Genomic DNA, 22,359 nt, shown 5'->3' with positions numbered 1-22,359 from the left:
AAATAACTGTTTTGATCAAACTATCAGCCATACCTACTGAGAATGATAGGACAAAAAAAGAAAGATTCTGGCTCTGTGACAGCTAGGCTTTCAAACCAGAATTTAGTCAGGTTGACTTCAAATTGGATGAATCAGTTGTTAAAAGGTTTACTAGATATTTAGTAATTTAGAAGACAAAAATAAAAAGATTTAACAATTACTGTTAAATCATTTCACAGGGATAAGTTATAGTGAAAAAAACCCCAGACCTTAGGTTTAGAAAGTCGGGCTTCAAGTGTTATGTTTATGTATATCAATGAATGACCTGTATTTCAAAAGGACTGACCAGTTGTGACTTTAACTGAAGTAATCAAAATTCTGGAAACCCGGTTGTTTTTAGAATCAGGCAATTTATTCAGGTACCTCATTCTAGGCACAAGTACAACAAAGGCCAAATTCCTGTTTTCTAAGCCTAGTGAATGAAGTTCAATGAAACTCTGATCAGATCACATGTAAGTATACTGTAATGGAGTTCTATTTTAAAAATATTGAGTACTTTTTATACTTGGAAATGTGAATGACACATTTGTTACTGTCTTTTAATTCCACAGACCATGAAGCATAATGAAAGTTTGTATTTTGTGTAACCTACTCTAGGAGGTCCTGCTCTGGCAGGGGGGTTGGACTAGATGATGTTTTGAGGTCCCTCCCAACCCTTAAGACTCTGAGTTAGTTCACTGTTGCATTCAGTGCTGCCTGTAGACTTCTATAAGGGTACTGTAAAGGATATGACTGTTTGAAAAAATCAACAGATATCTAGTTCATTCTCTGTTGATATGTACTGGTGAAATTAAAATGAAAATATTTGTTTGGAAAAATACTGGTAATTAAAGGCTAGTTTTGCTTCCTTTGAACTGCGTCCTCATGTGTCACTTGTGTTGAACTTTGACTCAAAGGCAGTGAATTCCTTACTTTTACCACATAGTCTTCTTTAGCTTAGGGTTTCTTCCCTTTGATAACACAGGCCTTTTATTCATTACATGTTAAATGGTAACACTGTACTCGCAAATCTGACCACTTTCTTCTGAATGTTGTATTTTTTCACTGGAAGTAAAAATTAGATAATTTCTTGTTTACAAGACAGAGAAGAAACCCACTGGCCTTCAATTATGTACTGTATATTGATGGTGCACAGCAGTGAAAAGTGTTATATGAAAAAGCAGTAGGGGATGATCAGGCCTGATAGCCCGTGTTTCTCGCAGTATGTTACCAATCATACCATAAGGAGCTTTTTCTGAATGTCTTACTTCTCACAAAGCACTTCCACTTGTCTTGTGCTACAGGTTAGATTTGTTGTTACATCAGTTTTCAGACTGCTGATAATTCTGTCGTCTCCTAAAGTAGTAAAACTTCCTCAGCCATCACAGGAGCAATCAATCTGGTGTCATCTTGTAGCGTTGATTTTACTGTGTTCTTTCTGGAGTGTATGAACTCCAACACCGAAATTAAACTTGTGCATTCAATGAATTTTTAAGGAAAAGAACATAGCAGCTGTAGGTTACAGTGAAATGCCATCAGTCTGTCTCCATGTTATGAGTTTTCAAATGGTGTCTGTCATTCTACTTTTCATTACTTTGCTTTAGAGTGGTGGAGTTGTGACTGTGGATGATATACTCCCGTCACATCCAAAATTTAGGAGGCATGTAAATAACTTGCTTGTTTAATGCTGAATGATTTTTTTTTCCCCCCACATCTCTTTATTTAGATGAAAGTATTCTTTCACACATGCCTGGCTCTAAGTTTTATGCCCCTTTATTACCTCCAAACTTTTGTTTAAAATGAATATGGCAAATGCAACAAATATTACATGCACATACCATGCACAGCCAGCACTGAGCAGTGGTTTTATGTTTCTTTGCTGCCCATCTTGCAACTCTTATGATATACATTATGACTTATGTGCCACTTTTGGAAACCATAACCACTGAGTTATTTTTGTAACTGTTTTACAAAATTCTTGTATCTCTTGACCTGCTTTTTTTTTGTTATCTGTCTGAAATTTCCAACCTCTTATGGGTCTAGCTACTACATCGAGAGCTGGATGTGTAGCCAGAGAAGAAAACACCTCCATCGTGGTGGTGTGATGGGAACTGCGGGAAAAGTAGTCTGAGGCAAAACAGAAAGGAGTCATTTAGGCATCAGCTGAATTCTTTTAGGAAGTTCCTCCTTTGCCCCATCACTACTTGCTTATCCCTTATTCCTCCTCTCCCCATATACTCATCATGTTTGTGCTGGTAGGAGATGGAGGTGGTTCATGGTACTTGGATAATCAGCTATTTTCAATTCAATTCCTGGCTGTGCTTACTCTGGAAAATTAACAGTCCTTGTATATAAATATGACCCCTACTCCTGGATTAATTTGATTATGTGAGAATCTCAGTTTTCATTTAAAACTAATAACTTTCTGGCTGCCCTGATAAAACAAGTTTGTATATGTAGTCTAAATATTCCCTAATGGTTTAAAAATCCAAAGAGAAATATGAAGAACAAATGAATCTCTTACTAATAACAACTAAAGATTCTCAAATCTTCACTATGATTGCTTGAGACTGAATATTTGAAACCAGAAAATTTCTGATTTTCACTCAATGCTGGATCAGCATTGTCTGAAAACAAAATCTTTTTAAGCAGATTCATTTGGGTCCACAAATAGAGAACTTGTGTTCATTAATAACTGTGGGTATCTTATCCCACATCTCTCAGATGTGTTCAGTTATGCAAAATGACTTGTATAGGCTTTCTACCCTGTTGATGTAATTCTTGGTTTAATTTTCGTTTCATCTCTACTACTGTAAGAGAAGACTTTTCCTGTGAGTGACTGGATGTTCTGCCTTAGATGAGTACTTTGATTTTACATATTTAAGAAGGAAGCACAAACTTCAGCCTCTAATAATTGCAAGTTTAATTGTGCTAAGTGCTATAAATTTTGTGGTGATGACTTTATTAGGAATCTGAGTTAGTGGCAGTGAGTTTTTATTTAACTGAACTTTAAATTTCCTCCAGAATTAAAGCAGAGCAGTAAATCTAAATCAGACTGAATTTAAAGGAAACATTATAAAGCTTTCTCATTTCAACATCTTTCCTTGTTAAATTCATCTAATACAGATGTGATAGCATTGACATATGTGGACTTGTGAAGAAAAAAGAAGTGTATATCACTAAACTGTGCCAGAGAACAGGTCCAGGCACTGGAATTTGATTGTCTGTGCTCGTAAATTACTAGGATGGGATCTAATGTGATTTCAGCTAGGCTAATTAACACTCTCTCAAATAGTTTCTAGATAAGACTTGTTTATTTTGATCGTTTACTTTTACAGATACAGCATCATCAATGTTTGGACAGAACTTTACTTGAATCTTTATCAAAGGGCAATTGATGGACAGTGTTAGAAACTATTGAGTGATATACTGCAAAGACTGACTAATGCCAAAGAAAATATTTAGGACCTGTTTAGCAACTTTTAATCATCTTTTCATATATTATGCTGTTTCACAGATACAGAGGATCTGTGAAGGATTATTTCCATAAAAATCCAGAGAATCTAAGGAGAATAGGCCAGCCATTGCACTTGTCTAAAGTAGACTTTGCCTGAAGCTAAAGTCGAATGTCAAGACCTCCAGGATATGTGTTGCTTTCAGTACATATTAGTTCTGTTCTGCAGGGAGCAAAGTATGTTGCAGATATCTTTCAGGCTTAGTTTGAAAAACAGTAGAAAGTTTTTGCAGTTGAGGATGGAGCAGCATTTAACAGTCTGGAGAGAAGGTTTCCAGTTGTTTGGTTGTGAAGTTATGTTCATGAAAATGTTGAGAGCTTGAATATCACTAAAACAGAAATAAAAATTTGTTCCTTACCAATTGGCTTTCTATTGAAACCGTAAGGATCACAAAGATCAAGATGACATAAAGATATCCATGTCCTCTCAGTTCTACTTGCCCAAGAACTGAATGCTGTCGTAGTTGACAACATTAGATTCAATTAACCCTGCAAATATTCAGAATGTCAGGGTGAAACATGTTTTCATCACTAAGGAGCTGAAGTTAAATTCTAATAGCCAGTACTGTGTTCACTGGTAATCTTTCCAGATTTCTGTGACAGAAGTTATTATCTTACATATTGTAAGCCCTTATCCCTGAAATGATGGTGACCTTGGAACAATCATTTATTCTTCCTCTTGGCAAGTTACAGGGAATGTTGTCTAATTTTTATCTTATTACATGGGGCCGAAGTATTTCTGTTTTCCGTAAGTACTCAATCCAATTTGTAGGTGAGAATTAAAGCTTATGTTTTCACAAGAAAAACTGTTAAGTAAAAAGCCCCAATCTGCAATGTTTTTCAAATAGAGCACTTGTGGAGAGACTCTTTACACTCCATATTGTTACTTTCTTCCTAAGATTGAGTGCCTGTTTTGCAGACATCCATGTAAATTTTGTTTGTTTTTTACTATTTAGTGTATCTGGGCAGAGAATACTGGAAAAACAGTAAAACAAAGTACAAACGACAAGAAAATGAGTTGTTTTATCTGGCAAAGATCTCAGAAATACAGGAATGAAGGCACTGGAAGATAACTTGAGAATTCTAAAGATATTACTTTCATTGAATACCATCTCACCTCTAAAAGTTTAATTTTAATTCTAATATATTGAAAGTCTCGTCGTTTGAAATGATAACTACTTCATACATCACATATGTCATTCACTCTTTACATGATGGCAGCTGTCAGGACCAGGGCAGGGTTAGTTTATTTGATCTTGTGTGATGTTTCATAATTTTCCTGACTCTTCGCTCGTCTCAGACGGCTGTAGATCATATGCTGTAGCTAACAAGGTTGAAACTTCGCATGGCACTGGTCATATTACTGCCACTCTGGAACTTCACAACAATCTTCTTCTTGGCTGTGTGGCACAGGGCATTCAATCTTCCTAAATGTAAATGATTGAGTTTGTGACACCTCTTCTTGCTTCAGTTGCACATAACCCTGCTTTTCACTTCTCATTGAGTGTTGATAAATGTTTGATGCCAGCTGGGACTAGTACTGTGCTATACCTCCCTGCCTATGAAAAAGATTGTTTTCAGAAAGTTTACAAAGCAATCCTATGTTATTAATTTCACCTGTTTTATTCTTCACCAAGTTCTGTACTACAGGAAGTAAAATAATGCATGTAGTGAGAAAATCTCCTGACCTTCTCCCTGGAAAGACAGAAACCTGTATTTTGAGTTCAGGTGATTTTCTTTCTTTCCACCATAGTTGACAATGAATCTTAGGAGATTAAGAAATGAATGTGAAGATGCCAGTGAAAAGTATTGGGTATAATTTGCTTTATTTGGAGAGTGGAGAGCTCTCTTCCAGGTTGTAAATACAACTCTTCCAAATAATATGTACACCTTGATTATACAATAGTGATGAGCCTATATTATCACAGGGAGCAGAATTTTCTTTATGCAAAGGAAAGTACATTGGGATGGGAAGAATTTATTATTTTGTTTGGAAACTGAGTAGTTTCTGACCCCTGGGAGCCATCTTGTCATAAAGGTAGTAAAGCCAGTCTCCTACTACTTTATTTCATAGAAAGAATCCCTGTGAGCATCAGCAATGCCAGAGTATTGCACTTTCCTGTATGCTTTGTGTTCCTTAAAATTGAAAGTTTCAGTCTTTATTTGGCTTATATGCAAATGCTTTGTATAGATATTCTGTCTTATATCCTCCTGTATACATGTGCAAGGATATATAAATTTGTCTTAAGCTGCAGTTTGTGATAGCTGTAGCTCATCTGACTGCTTATACAAACCAGAAGATTTCCCAGTGCCCAGCTGCTCTCTAGAAAAAATGGTGTTTCACCTGAGAGCGGGTATCCATAGTGCCTAGAGAAGGAACATTTAAGTAAAATAAACCTCATATGACCAACTTTCCAGTTACAATGAAAACCATGGATGTAGTTTTGCTAATTTTGTGTCAGGCCTCATGTTTTCTAAGAAAATCAGAAGAAATATGTCTGTACCATAGAGGAAGAGTCCAGTGTAAAAAATATCTCCATTAAGGAGACCTGGTGTGACCTGGAAGGTGCTGTGGATACTGACTCCAAGTCACTGAGGACATCTGCACTGTGGATTTTGGTTTGCATTTTGTGTGTCTCTTCGCTTCTTGATTAAGCATTGTTTCAGGGAAGAAGAGTTACTTTTGGTCTGTTACAGTGGTTTCCAATGGTGACAGTAATTTAATAGTGTTGAAACAGTCCAAAGTGTGACTGCTGTAAAGGCCAGTCTCTCCATGGTCTATCATGAATGGATGTGGCATTAGAGCATGTTGGATAAATACTCATTTTAGCAAACAAGTTGCTGGTTGCAATGGGTGAAAATGTCCAGGTTTTGGCAGCCCTATACAGGACACAGTCGGTTACAGCTGTCTCAGAACTGCCCCACTGTTACTGAAATCCATAACGAATGATCACTTTCCAAACCAACTTTGATAGTTTAGAAAGCTGACATTAGTTTATTATGGCACTGGGTGCATGGGGGATCTCTCTGCCAATCATGCACACCCAGAGACGAAGGAACACTCATCATATACACTAAAGAAAGTGAATATTCCTGTAATTTCCAAGAATCACTCATCTATTTCTAGGATGCCTAACACATATGAAATATATGTTATGCATGCTCAGATAAATGAAGAGGGGTCTCTGGGAGTCTCTGGTGGTTATTTGAGAGGAGATACCCTGAATGTTTTTACCATCATTTGGTCATGAATTTTCTCAGGACATAACTCGTGTCTTGGTAACTTGTCACACTTCACAAGACCAGAATGTATTTCTTGGATAGTGTGTACATCTGGCCATTAAGACTTGGGTCTCTCTTATACTTAAGGTCTTCAGTATGTTGTGGTAGTTACGTTCTTGATAGGTTTTACTGAATTAGCTATTTTGTTATGCTATGTTGAAGCAGCTGCTCTGTTAATTCTCTGGTATGCTTTGCTGGTATCAATAGCACAGGACACAACTGAGCCTGTCAGTTGTGCTGGCAGTGCCTCTGACAAAATAGATGTAAGAACGGGCAAAACATGGCATAGCAGGGAGGAGTGAGGAAAAAATTGTGAGAAACAGCACTGTGAGCCTGAAGGTCAGAGTCAGGAATGAAGTAAAGTCGAGTTGGGAAAAAAGGGAGGTGGGGAGAAGATGTTTTGATTTGACTTTGTTTCTCACTAATCATAGACATTTTGATCGTCAATAAATTAATTTTCCCCACGCCAAGTCTGGTCTACCTGTGATAGTAGTTGGTAAGGGAGCTCCCAGTATATTAACCTGACCTACGAGCTTCTCTATCTTGTTCTCTTCCCCTGTCCTGTTGATGAGACAGAGCAAGACAGCAGCTGAGTGGGCAGCTGGCAGCCAGTCAAGGTCAACCCACCACACCTAGTGCAGAAAATACAGATAAGTTCATGCCAGATCACAGAGAAAAACTTGTGGTTGAGCCTCAACGTGTCCTAGCAGCAAAGGAGAATTGTGACTTCCTTCCCTTTTGAGCTTGCAAGAGGAGGTTGCATTGAAGCGTACTCCACCTTTGTCAGTGATTGCTACTGTATATTGCTCTGTATGTGTGTCATGTTAGTATCAGCTGAGTTATCTTAACTGCTAAACTGAAATGCATCTAACATTTGTATCTTTGGACTTATGGACAATGTTTTGAAAAACAGTCTCAGAGAGTGTGAAGTTCCAGATGTTAGTGAATTGTACAGGTTGTCTTTCATAAATCAGACCTTAGGTTTCCAAGGAACTGTAAGAAAAAAACCAGTTGATTTTATGCAAAGCTTCCTTCCCTTTTATTTTATAAAGCTTTATTCTATTACATTTTGACCCTTATTTTTCACCCTTTCTAGATAAACACCATGTCAATGGAAACAGAATGGTAGAACCTTTCCCAGAAGGAACACAGATGGCTGTATTTGGTAAGACATCCATTTTAAAATAAAACCTTTAAGCTGTATAGTGTTAGTGCATACCAAATTTCTTGATTTCAGCCTTATTACTTCAGAGTTTTAGCATCTGGATTGCTATTGCCATTTTCTAATCACTACAATCAACTAAAGCCACTGATCATTTTGGGGGATGTCCATTTCCCAAAAGAAGTATGTTAAAAGTATTTTTTCTGAGTTACACAAGCAGAAAATTTAAGCCCTTATTTTGTTCCATAAAAGTTTCAAAATTGTAGCATTTTATATATGCTAATTCCTGTAACTTTATTCACTAGTTTAAATGAAATTCTGAAGGTGATCCATGATTCTCCAGACCTTGTCCTGTAAGAAAATCTAACTGCTGGTGTCTACTGTAGAGTCAACAGAGTTGTGACCTGCAGAGTTGTTACCATTTACGTGCCCCAAACAAAATCTACTATATTGTACTTTACTTTGTGAACAGTTGCATAGATTCCATGTGGAATGGTTGCCAACAGAGCTGGCAAAGTGGCCAGGTGTAAAAGAGAATATGTTTCATTTAAATGTATCTGTGTTATTTTCTATGAAAATGTCATTCTTTGAGCCGTTTGGTAAAACTGGAAACTGTTTCTCTGGAGAAATTCTAAAGAAGAAATGACTGACATGCCAGAAGGATGTGCTGCCATTCAATGAGGCCTGGACAGGCTGGGACAGGGAGAAATCTAATGAAATTCAACAAATGTAGAGTCTTGTATCTGGGAAAGAATAACCCCATGTACGAGTACAGGTTGGGAAATGAACTGTTAGAGAGCAGTGTAGGGGAAAGGGACCTGGAGGTCCTGGTGGACAGCAGGGTGACCATGAGCCAGCAGTGTGCCCTTGTGGCCAAGAAGGCCAATGGCATCCTGGGGTGTATTAGAAGGGATGTGGGCAGTAGGTTGAGAGAGGTTGTCCTCCACCTCTACTCTGCCCTCTTGAGATCACATCTGGAATATTGTGTCCAGTTCTGGGCCCCTCACTTCAAGAAGGACAGGGAGCTGCTGGAGTCAGTTCAGCGCAGGGCCACCAAGATGATGGAGTGGAACATCTCCCTTATGAAGAAAGGCTGAGGGAGCTGGAACACTTTAGCTTGGAGAAGAGGAGACTGAGGAGTGATCTCATTAATGTTTACAAATATATAAAGGGTGGATATCAGGAGGATGGAGCCAGGCTGTTCTCAGTGATGCCCAATGATAGGATGAGGGACAATGGGTACACAGAACATAAGAGGTTCCAAAGAAACATAAGAAAAAACTTCTTCACTGTGAGGGTGAGGGAGCACTGGAACAGGCTGCCCAAATGGGTTGTGGAGTCTCCTTCACTGGAGACATTCCAAACCCACCTGGCTGAGTTCCTGTGTGACCTACTCTAAGTGATTCTGCTCTGGCAGGGGGATTGGACAGGATGATCTTTTGAAGTCCCTTCCAACCTTTAAGATTCTGTGATTCTGTGAAATATGTATCATAAAATATATCAGAGTCAGTAAATTTTTTAACCAAAATATGGGCTTTACCCAAATCTGGGAATTGTCAGAACTCTCATTTCCGGATGTGCTCATGTTAGTCTTCAAGCCTATATAATTTACTAGGGAACAAATCAGTGTATTTATATGATAATTATTCTTAAAAATTACTGTTAGCTTACTGTTATATAGAATGAAAAATTTTCTACCCATGTTTTGAACCATAAGACTGGATTGTTTAGAAACTCTCTATTGACTTCTACAGTATGATACAAAAGTGTCTTAGGAAATTTAAAATATCCTATTAAATGTTTATCTATCTGGGATGTTGAAGTAAATATTAGATTACTACTTGATGCACTTGCTGTATCATCTGGCCTGATGAAGATCTAAATGAGAATGAGTGCATGTCAGGTGTATAAAGCAGTCGTCACTGTTTTTGACCCGGGCCTGTTCTAATAATATGTGTAAATTTTGGTAATTGCAAGACAATGTGTGCAACGCCAAATATGTAAAAATGGAGGACATACCTTGGAAAGCAGTGATTCTGAGAAGCATTGCTATATAAATGTTCAGTATGATGTAGCAAAAAGAATAAGTGCAGCCTTCAGATATTAAACCAGGGTTATAGTGAGTAGGCAGTAACAGGTAATTTTACACCCGTGCATCATGAGTTTGAGACAGATATTAAAATACACTTCATGTTCTATTGAATAATTAGACAGAATTTATTAACAGCAACAAAAAGATGAAATGCTAAAACAAACTATCAAAACAACTAAGAGAAACTGCTTGTCATTGTGTCTTTAGATAGGGGCAGTTAACAGGGTGCCTAACCAGAGTTTTCAGATGTCTTAGGATCACCAGGCTACCAGCTGCCAAACCAGAGAGATCGAGGTCTCCTGTAGGCCTGAGATGTGGGTATGTCAGTAGTCCTAGGGCACCGAGAATGGACCTAGACACTTGAGTCAGGCAACCCATTCACCCTAGATGCTCCTGATGTTATGCATCAATAGAAAACACATTATTGATCACCAGAAAGGCAGAAGAAGTAGAAATTATCCTCCAGACATGATACAGTAGATCACAGTAGATAATCTTATAATCCCTACTAATTAGGAATCTGTATTTTTCAGGAGAAAGTAGTCTGTGTCAGTATGACATTTTCTCAGTCATCAAGCTTAGTGATGGTGATCTTGTCTAATTTATAAAAAGAAAAGTTGTAGCATAAATATTTCAAAAATCTGAGTGGCGTCTGAAAGTTCTTATGTAGTATCAGTTTGCATAGAACAGTTTACAGCTCAGCCTTGATGTCATCTCTGAAAACATAAAGGAAAAAATGTTTGTCAGAGAGAGTGAACATGGATTTGGCAAGGGGAAATCCTGCTTGACTACCCAGAAAACCTCTGATGGCACGACTGGCTGGCTAGATGAGCAGAGCGCGATGGATGTCATCTACCTCAAATTCAGCAAGGCCTTTGACACACTCTCCAATACCATCCTCATAAGAAAGCTTAGGCAGTATAGGTTGGATGAGTGGACGGTGAGGTAGATGAAGAACTGTCTGAATGACAGAACTCAGGAGGTGGTGATCAATGGCACAGAAGGAGGCCTATGGCCAGTGGAGTTCCACAGGGATCGGTTCTGTGGCCAGTCTTGTTCAACATCTTCATCAACGACCTGGATGAGGGGACACAATGTACCCTCAGCAAGTTCCCTGATGGCACCAAACTGGGAGGACTGGCTGATTCCCCAGAAGGCTGTGCTGCCATTCCGCCAGATCTGGACAGGCTGAGAGTGGGGCAGAGAGGAACCTCCTGAGGTTCAGCAAGGGCAAGTGCAGAGTCCTGCACCTGGGGAGGAACAAGCCCCTGCACCAGGACAGGCTGAGGGTGACCTGCTGGAGAGCAGCTCTGCAGAGAGGGACCTGGGAGTGCTGGTGGGCAGCAAATCAAACATGATTAGCAATGTGCTCTCATGGGTAAAAAGGCCAGTGACGTCCTAGGGTGTATTAAGAAAAGTGTGGGCAGTAGGTCACGGGAGGGGTGGGGGGAGGTGTTTTAATATTTGATTTTATTTCTCATCTCCCTGTTTTGATGGTTATTTAATAAATCAAACTCTTTCTCCCCAAGTTGAGTCTGTTTTGCTCATGACGCTAATTGCTGAGTGATCTCCCTGTCCATATGTCGACATACAAATGTCTCGTTATGTTTCTCTCTCTCCTGTCCAGTTTAGGACGGGAAGTAATCTTACGACTTGGTGGACACCTGACATCAAAGCAGGTCTAAACCACCACATTTAGTAAGCATTAACTTTCCTGTGGAGCTAATGTTTCTTCTGTAGTTACAAGGTTGAAGAGGAGAAATGATTAGTGAGCATTGTCCTTCACTTATCGTCATGGTTTCTTCAAGTTTTCTGTAGCATTCTTCTAATTGAGTATTGTCTTACCTTACAGTATTCCCTTGTCTGTGGGTTTTGGGAACATAAATTATTGCAGTGGTGGAACAAGAGATTGTTTGATAGTGGTTTTTTTGAGCTTATGGAAAATGATTATATGTTATCTTTTGAGTTTTAAGATTAGGATGGATGTAGAGCTGCTTCTTTAAATTTCCTACAGCAGAGTTAGAGAACTCCAGTACAGTTTGATATTGATACAGTCTTCCCTGATTAATTTTTTTCGATCTCCTTTATTTTCTGCATGCTGATCAGATCAGTTTTGCACTGGTTATGGTGAATGTTAGTGTGAAGGCTTCTGTTGGTGAAATCACTGTGGATTGTACTCGATTTGTAAAATTTCATAGAAAGTATCCTGCCTAGAGAATCACTTTGGAATAGCACAATATCATATTGAACAGTCCACTTTAAAGCGTTCCTGAGCAACTCAGTTATATTCATATCAAGCCTGCTAGCTTTCATCATTTTAAAATTGCCCTAGATTTTCCATAACATTGTGATTGCAACTGTTGGGCTAGGTGGTGAAAACTCACGCTGCTGCCATCTGTGCTGTGAATGAATGGAAAACCTACATATTCTTAGGTTTACTATTAGACCTGAAATATAATATTATACAAACATGACTCTGATGATAATTGTTGTCATTTGTTGGCATTGGCATCCCATTCTGATATATGCTATAGAAGAATGGAGCTACAGTTCACTTTTGCTACCTCCAAGGTGGCAGCATTTACCGATCCCATGTGAATGGGAAGGGAAAGAAACACTCAAAAAAGAAAATCATGACCTGTTAGTAATTCTTCTCCTCAAACTGTTACTTATGTATACTCTTGTTAACAGCAAGTTCTTTATATTTTAGGACTTTATAAACTGAACTAAAAGACTTTTTGACTCCACCTGAGCAAGAGAAGGCTTCTCATCCCTCTTCTCTAGAAATATTCTTTAATCCTTTAACTGGAATTGCCCAGGGACAAGTGTTGAAGAGCAATAGTTACTGAGAAGTAATCCTTTTTCTCTAAGAAGATCTACAGATGCTAAAAGATGGTAAATAACCATATGATTTTGTAGATATAGCCTACTTGCAGTGAATTTTCCTGCTGCTTGGATAGTTTTAGATTCACCACTAAAAATCACAGTATAAAATGTAATGCAGGGTTGTAAACACTAATCCTTTTACCTGCTTGCAGAATATGGTTAGATTGCATCTAGATAGCTCCATCTTCTGCAAAACCTCCTTCATGATGCTCTTACTAATGCTGTGTTTTTTATTTTCTGATCTGACTTCTTGTTTTGATCAAGGTACAGGGTGAATGTGCATGGGTCATTGTTCCTGCAGTTTTCCCATTTATAACAGAACCTCACAGTTTTCAAAAGACTATTTAAATGATCTTGAGATTCTCCATTTGTCTGTTTAGCTTTATTCAGCTGCCAAAGATACATGTATTGTTCATTAGAATAGAGAAATGCGTCCTTGTTTCTACAATGGTGAAAAAGCAAGATTTCAAGGGTGAGGGTGACTCTTTAATGGAAATCTTTTAATGCTAACCATACAGTGACCTCTTAATCTAGTTTCCAGCAATATTGAAGCACTAAGAGCAAAGGCACTGCTCACAGCCTCACTGGAGACACTGTAGAATGCTATACCAAAAATCATTGTGTCACTTCAAGTAAAGAGGGGAGTGTATTCTCAAGTTCAGATGAAGCTCTGTATGTATGTGTTCATGTTATGGATGGTAAAATAGAAGCCATTTAATAATTGCCTGTCAATAAATGTTTCTTGTAGATTTTATGGCCATAGATATTTTCAATTAGAAGTATTTTGTCAGTGGTGACTGATTATGACCAAAAACATAACCAAAAATCGAAACCTGAGCATATGTTAGAAGATTGATTATGTTTTGAAAGGAAGAGATTTAGAGTCTAAAATGAGCTCCTGGATAGAGGCATAAAAAGTGAAAAGAAATGCTTCAAAGCTACAGGACATATGCAACTTTCAATAAATGAGTACTTCCATCAGTGCCATTTGTAACTCGTTGCATAGTTTAAACTTATTTATATATACTGCCATATTACACTCATAAATATTTCTGGTCAGCATTTTTGAATTTTAAGTGTATATTTTTCTTATCAGCTGCTACTATTACGAGACTCCAGTTTATCCCAGGGCACCTATGTGCCTTATGTGTTACCTGATACCTCTAAGAGGAAGCATTATGCATATGGTGCATTCATAGAAGGGCTGTTATTTACCTTTAGTAAAATCTGGCAATAGTTCAGATTTGTAATTCTAACACTTTTAAAATATGGGACTAAATTGTGTTGTATTTGCTTGACATATACAGACTAGTAATCGGATAATTGATTTCTTGATGTAAACAAAGCACAGACAGAAGTAGGATGTTAAGTACTGATAAGATATAATTACAGACATTTCTGAGTTGGCAGACACATCCAAGCCTGTTCACCTTCTGCTTTGCACTTATTAGACAGCAACATCTTCCGGTAATTCTATAGAGCCTTATTATTGTTGTACTTTCTCTGACTTATTACGTCCCATTGAAATTCAGATGTACGCTAAGCATTCCCACAATTCCCACTGCTTCCAAAGGTTATTTAGAAACTAAAATAGGATTACACCAAGATTGTCCAATTAGCCCTGGGCAGACACAAGTGTTTCTTAGCCTTTGCATGTGAGCCTGTTCACCTGCAATGCAGCAGCACATGATAACTCTGTGTGTGGCTTATTCAGTTGGAAAGCTGAGCTCCTCAAACAAGACCTGCTCTTGCATGATTTAGTTCTCTTTAATAAAGGCTTGATCAGGGCAACTTATTGACTAAAGGGAACTAATTTCACTTGAAAGTGAGATGAAGTGTTTAAGAATGGATCACTCTATATAGTTTCTTTTATTCATTCCTGAAACAGCTACTAGTGACCATGTTAGATAAGTGTGTTAGGAAGTTCTTTGATCTGACTCTGTTTTCAATTATTATGTTTTTATGATGAGCTCTGCTCTTTTCAACAGGAAAATCACAAGACAGAAAGTTTGCCTCCCCTCCAAAATACCTTTTTTTTTTCTATTGGTAGTAAAAATATAGCAAACAGTTTTTCTTTGTTGCTCAAAAAAAAAAAAGAAGAAAACTTTAAACCACGGTATGTGTCAGAATATATTATATCTCTATCTGAAGAGAATATAAGACTTCATGATGTTGAAATAGATGTGTGTGTTCTGACCCAAACTGTAGGAGAAACATCTATAGCAATATTACCAAATATTACAGGGATCACATTGTGGAAGAATTGAGAGCCAGAGGGAATGTCTTCCAGAAGGGATTCATGTGTCTCATGCAAATTCTCTTTCAACATCTTGGAAAAGTGAAGGAAATGTGCTAATTGACTGGATTCCAACAATAACAATTCTGTGATTTGTAAAGCATTGAAACATTAATGCTATCCTGTGTTCACAAGGTGGTGTAAAAATGGACATGGAACTTTCTGCAGTTCTGGAATGAGAAAAAAACTTGTAGAGACATTGCCTAACAAAAGGTATTGTCTAAAGGGATGCTGCTCTGTCCCTAAACCAAATCAGCTTCATATTCTTACTTTTGCAGTAACTTTATTAAAGAAATATACCTGTATCTCCTATTTTTTATTTTTATCTTCCAGATACTGACTTATGGCTGATGTCTTTTTGACTCCTTTTCTATAGAACTTGAAACACAAGCCAGTTCCCTGCCTCTGCTATCTGGTCCTGGTTCACCCTCATTGCCACCAGTGCCTAAACATCTTCTAAACACCTTCTTCCTTAGAATCTTGGCTGAAGTATGATGCTCTGGTTTACTGGTCAGACCTTCAGGGGTTATGTCAGCCCTAAGCAATCTGTTTAGGAATCTGTTGTGTTTACCAATCCGTTTCAGGGAAGCCCTGAACTGAAAATTTTCCGCTAAGCCTGTTGTAAAATAATGTGATAAACCCAGAAATAAACATAATTCCAGGACCTTTTAAAAACAAAACCAAAAAATCTTAACATTAAATTTCTCTCGTCCTTTCTCATATCATAGGCACTATGCATTAAATGCCGGTGATCTGATTTGATAGCATTGTGCATGAACTTTGTGTTAGTGTCAATTGCAGAACACTATGCAAGGCAGACCCAGATAAATAAAGAATGCTACAATCTGCTTGGTCTTTGCCAAGGACATTTCCTGACATTTATAAACACTAATAAGGGACAATAAAATATCCCTAATGCAAAGTGAAAGCTGTCCTTGATCAGCACAATCCTTCATAACATCCTTTTATTTCAAAGGATCCACATCTCTTTTTGCTTCTGAAAACAAAAGTAATGTGGCCTTCAAACACAATATCTGTCCTTCTCCATCGGGGACTTGTTTATGTTAATTTAGTTTTTTTGAGGTAATGAAGAATTTAGCTTTGTGTGGATTTCCACTTAGAATGTGTATTGCACATTAGTGAGTTCTGGAGGTTTGAAAAAGTAACTAAAATTGCAGCTTTTCAGTCAACATCATTCACCTTAAACCAGCCTTTCAATTGTTTTTGGGGGACTTTCCCACTGAAATGAGTAGAGAAACATAGTTCATTTTAATGGATTTTGGGATAAGACTCAGTGATCTCCAATGGCAGGAGTTGTCTCTAACATATGTTTTATCTTCCATGGAAGAAGTCGGAAAGAGTACCTAGATTCCTTTAGCAATGCAAAACTTTTGCAGGAAAGTTATTTCTTGCTAATGATAAATAAGAATATATCAGTGACTTGGATGAACATATGCTTGGCATCATTCTGAGCTGGTTTAATTTTGAAATAGAACTAAATTATCCTGTTAATGACTAGAGACTGCCCCACCGCAAATTTATGCTGCTTTGCAGGAGATGTGTGTGTGTGTGTGTAAAGTATTGCCAATGCATCTTACAGATTCTAATGAAATTATTTTTACAAGACTGCTGTCACAGACTGGAGTTGTGAGCCTGAGCAAACAAGGTCCTATTTTTAAAATATACATATTACTTATTATTGAGTTATGCAGTTTGGGATAGTTTAGAGTGATTTTCCAGAGTTTTTCCTCACCTGATGAAGTTACTGGTGATCCCCAAAAATGTATCAGTAGATATCTTGCTTAAAATATAAGATACAAACATCTTCATTTACTACTTTTGAAATACTTGCTCAGAAATGCTCTTGAAGCTTGAAGGAGACAACTGGAGTCATTATATTGATCCTATCGGTGCTTTCAGCTCATCAGGCTGGAATTAATCTCAATAGATTTTAAGTATGTAATCTAAAATGATCTTCACAAATTTCTCCCCAGTCAGAGAAAGTACATTCAGAGGTCAGTTCGTAACAGTTGTCTCAGAAAGGAATAAATCCCTCTCAATATGCGCCTCATTCTGCCAAACACTGAACAACTAGCTTAAACCAGGTGGAATCAATTTGTTTGTATATGTATGTGGTGAATGTTTTAAGCCATTTGAGGTGACTTTGGGCAGTTGAGACATCCACAGGGAGCTGGAAGGGATGATACAGGTCTCCCAGGAGATCCATACTATTCTGAACTAGAAGATAAAAGGTAGATTTCTGTAGGTTGTCTCAAATGATATCAGACATTCTTGTTTAGGGATTTCATGTGCGGATAAATGTAAATGTAGTATGTATACAAAGTTTCTCTGATCTTCAGCTTTGAAGAACACGGGCCTACCATTTTTCATATGTGACACTCTTTTGCCAGTCCCGTGCAGAATTGCTGCATATGCCATCTCAGAATACACCAGATGCCTTTGTTCATGCATTGGTACTAAACCCTGGATCCCCACCGATGATCATGGGAGCTTGGACACCTTTTGTCACACGTGAACATCTATTTGTAGAGATCTAGTAGTTACTCAAGTCTGCATGCTGTTGCACACCTTTGAGGTCTCTGTTTCAAGTGTCTGAGGAGAGCTGGATAGAATTGCTTCTAGAGTGTTTCTCACAGAACCCCTAAGTCCCAGTATTTCCAGGTACATTAATAACCCTTGTATTTAGGGTAATGCCCATGTTATTAGATTATTTTTACTGGCAGTCTATGGTGGCTAGTACAGGCTCTTTGCTTTTTCTGAGTGATACACACAAGGCTTTTGTCTTTAGAAAGGAGTGAAAACTCTGCAGTTTAAGAGAGTCACACAGCATTTTATTCCAGACTTTTCTTCCAGAGTACCACCTGACTGCTTTCTGTGCAGAACATACTTTAGGAATGAAGGAAAAAAAATACACTCCAACATCTACAAGAAATAAATAATATGATCATTTTTTCAAATAAGATACAAACTAATCACAAAAATATTCTGATTTGAGTTGAACTGTAAGTAATTTTGAAACAGACGCAGTTATTTGTTTGTGAGCCAGGGAAAACAGCATGCAATATGTCAGGCTTTGAGATAAAATTTATTGGTGTGTCATTGGCTTAAATCCAACATTATGCTCATAAATAATATAATCCTAGTGTGACACATTTCTGCTTGAACCTTGACTGAAAATTATTGAGAATCATGTTATGAATTATGTAGTAGCAGTCACGCATTTGAGTCAAAAGGGTGTAACTTGAGCGAGATGCTGAAATGTATTTGTAATTAGGTACACTATCTAAAGAGGCATAGCTGCAGAAAGGGCAAGGTGTCTTTCTCTGTTTCCAAAGGTATAACATGGAACTTTGCTGTCAGCTTAGGCTAATGGTCATCCAGCTTTTTATTGACTCATTCTTCTGGGATGTGAAGACTGATGTGGTTGAATGTTGTTGTCATCTATATCACTCTCTTGTATGCTATTAGCAGCATCTTTTGTCCTTAATTTATACTAGCTCAACGTGACCCAAGGCTCCAGACAAACCTTGGCAATAATAAACAGTCCAAATGCACAGCAGGATGGGAGTAACTTAGTGTTGTTCAGTGGAATGTGCCTGACAAGCAAACATAGGGGTTTAAGCATTGAAATGGTTAGACTTGGACTCATCAAGTGTGATGATGTTTATCCCTATGGCAGATGAAGAGATTATCAACTGCTTTGCATTCTGGAGACCCATAAACCCAAGATCATTTTACTGTGCTGCTACGTTAAAGATCTGGCCCTGTTTTTCACATGTAGAAGGACTTTTGGCAGCTGACATGGCCTCTCTTCAAACCATTGTGTACTGTGCTGCTTGACTGCAGTGGTTATTTCTAATCTACCACAGATATTCACACCTGGGTTCTTTTTTTTTTTTTTATTTTGTTTTGTTTTGTTTTGTTTCTTTGTCCTTGCTATCTGCATACCACTTTATTCTCAAGCTGACTTCTGGAGAGAACCAATTGGTTCCCTTTGAGATGAAACCTGCATCTGGTTCAGGGAATAGGTCATCCTGGGTACCACTCCTAATCATGTTTTGAAGCAGAGTGAAATTTCACCCCCTCTGCTCTCTGCTGTCCCCCAGTATTCTCCTGGCAGGCCTTGTATCCTCAAATGTCTTGATATGCTCTCACACCATGCTCCAATGTGTGCAGCCCCCACCCTTGGTCTAATGCTATAGAAGCATCACTCTTATTGGACTGACACTGATTTGAAAGAAACTGTTAAGTTGAGAAACTCAATGTGCACAAACACACACCCCCCACTAATTATGCCTTAGTGCCATTGGTGGAAAATGTTTTCCATGGTGAATGGAAGAACAAGGCTGTTGACCATGTTTTCCATCTCAGAGCTTTAGCTTTTCTTAAATTTCATACATCTCATGCCATGGTATATCCTGAAAACAGAGAACAGCAGTGTTGCATGAATAAATGAATACAGGCCGTGAACCACCTGTGGTACAGACATACTCAGCCAACTGGAGCTGACTGTAGTGTGAGGATTTAACATCTGTGAAGAATTCATGAATGCTCCTGACTTTTCCTTGTTCTAGTAGTGTACCTTCAGAGAATTTTAATATGTATTTCCTCTTTTTAGCCAATATCTTCTCTATCTTTTCTTTTTGCTTTCAACAGATTTTGAATAAGTCATCAGTTCCTTGGTGTGAGTGACAGGGCCAAAATTTATATTTTTTATAAGTTGTGTTTATACTTGAATCCTTTAAGTCTTAAGTCACAATATTGCCACTTACCTCACATAAAAAATAATCTCAGTCCCCTCCAGTTGTTTATTCCAGACTATAATTATTTATACTTTGCAATGCTGTAGACCAAACTCAGTGGTAAAACTAAGATCTTTGTAGCCTTGAGGCAGTTTTGTTGCCTTAACAGATTTACTGACTCTATTCAAATATTTTCCCAAGGATGCAAGGTACTGTGTGGATCCAAAATGTTTTCGAGGATGTGCTGGAGCTTACAGAAGTACTATGTTGTTTGTAACCTGAAGCTGTAAGCATTTCTCAGATCTCAATCAGTTGTGTTCTCCCTGGCTGCAGCCTACTGTGAATCTAAGGCACTTTGTTGATGACTCCATCAGTCATATTTTGCCCCCAAACTCCCTTCTTACACATAGTTTTAGAAGGAGGGTAATATATGGATTTTAACTGATGTCTAAGTGTGCGATTCCATTCCCTGTTGATGCCTGTTGTTGGAAACTGAGATAGGAATGGAAAAGAGAGCAAAACAGAAATAATCCTTATTGTAGTGCACCAACCTGTATTTTTTCCATGTGAATATTTCATGCATTTCTGCACTACTCGGCTGAAAAGAGACCTAGAAGAACTGAAAATATTCAGTTGTGCAAAAAAGGGTGATCAGAAGTATGGATCATCTTCTATACAAGGAGGAACCAGGTATGCTAGGACTGTTCAGTGGGAAAATGAGATAACCTAGTGGAGTATGAGAAGTCTATAGGATGATGATAACATGGGAAATGTAAATGGGAATTGACTTTGCCTAATGTCTCCCCTTGTAATAGGTAAGAGACAGAAAAAGGATGCAGATGGGAGTCAGTTTCAAAATAAAACAGAAAAGCTGGAATAAAATAAAAGACTGTTGGTCTCCTTGCCAAAGGATTTTCTGCATACAGAAGATTTCTTAGATTGAAATGGGGCCAGGAGAAAAAGCTGGATGAGAGATCCTCTGAGAGTTATTCAGACCACAGCAGGGTCAGGAAATCCTGCAAAAGTCAGAGACTGGGACTGTAGTACTTGCAAATATTGTGTGTACTTGTCCTTTTCTTATTATTCTCTAAGTACTTGCTGTTGTCAACTGAGAGATGGATCCTCATTATACCATATACCGTATGTCATAGGTCACTTATCACATGTGTACATCACCAGTCAAACCACATTGACTGCTCTATTATTGATTAATTAAAAGCTGTAGGAAGTTGCATAGCTAGAACTTCTGTGCTGATTTGAAGATACAAGAGTCCTTGTTAAAAATGGTGTTGACCATGCAGATGTAAGCCACAGTTGTCAGCTCCTTGTTGAAAAAGTTTCACAATGAGAAATGATAAATTAAAGATGCATGTGAATCGTCTTCTGTGGAACAATAAAGTCAGGGAAGTTTTGCTAACTTAATATGCATTCTTGTAATTCCAACTACCCTGTTTTACTGCATGTAAAAAAAAAAAAAAAACAAACCCAAACCCCAAAGGAGGCAAAATAACTGCACAGTGAATGCTATAAAATAGCCAACAGCTCTTTCTGGTTGTACGTCTAGCTTGTCATGGATATGAGAGGTGTCTGTGCCTCTGTGCTTGGGAAGCAGATGGACTGAAGGCATAGAATCATATAATTGTTTCATTTAGAAAAGACCTTTAAGATCACTGAGCCCAACCACTTCTCTTGCACTGCCAAGCCCATGTCCCTCAGTACCTCATCTATGAATCTTTTAAATATCTCTAGGGAAGTGGACCACCCTGGGCAGCCTGTGCTGGTGCTTAATAACCATTTAGATGAAAAAGTTCTTCCTAATGTTCAATCTAAACCTTTCCCGGTACAATTTGAACCCATTTTTTCGTGTCCAAAGCATGGAAGAACCACTTTCTGCTTCCATCCTGGGGCAGTACAGCTCTGTCTCTCTGACTGAAGTACCTGAGTTACCCAAGCCTGATTGCATAGATACAGTTATCCAAAATACATTTGTACAAGGATCTCTGGCTAGGGTTTGTATAAGCTGATATATTATCTGCTTCAGTGTTCACTCTGTTTCATCTCAGGCTTGTCTGCCATTTATTAATTTAACTATTGCATTTTTTCTGAAATGCAGTAGACAGAAGTAATACATATTTTATTGTTTTTTAAAAAATTGATGAATTAAAATCTGTGAAGAAAGAGAAAAAATCTGTTGCATGAAAGAATAAGTGGATGTTTGCTTGTTAAAAAAGTTGCTATACAATGACCACATCTGACTTTGCAGTAAAAATGGGGATTTCCACCTTAGCTGACTACTGTCCAGCTGTCACAGAATCACATATTCACAGAATGGTACAGGAAGAGGGA

At 38.0% G+C, this 22,359-nt stretch overlaps 1 protein-coding gene across 1 annotated transcript in view; it reads left to right on the top strand.

Annotated features, from left to right (window-relative positions):
* MSRA (methionine sulfoxide reductase A) overlaps window positions 1-22,359 on the top strand; it is a 301,880-nt gene that overhangs the window by 106,601 nt on the left and 172,920 nt on the right. The window contains exon 2 of the mRNA XM_061990033.1: window positions 7,911-7,979. Within this exon, the coding sequence (XP_061846017.1) occupies window positions 7,911-7,979 (69 nt within the window). The remainder of the gene's footprint in view (window positions 1-7,910; window positions 7,980-22,359) is intronic.

Source organism: Colius striatus, chromosome 2 (genome assembly GCF_028858725.1).
Source record: "Colius striatus isolate bColStr4 chromosome 2, bColStr4.1.hap1, whole genome shotgun sequence".
NCBI classification, from domain to species: Eukaryota; Metazoa; Chordata; class Aves; order Coliiformes; family Coliidae; genus Colius; species Colius striatus.
The sequence above is the reverse complement of the archived record's forward strand: the minus strand, read 5'-3'. Positions and strand labels throughout refer to the sequence as shown.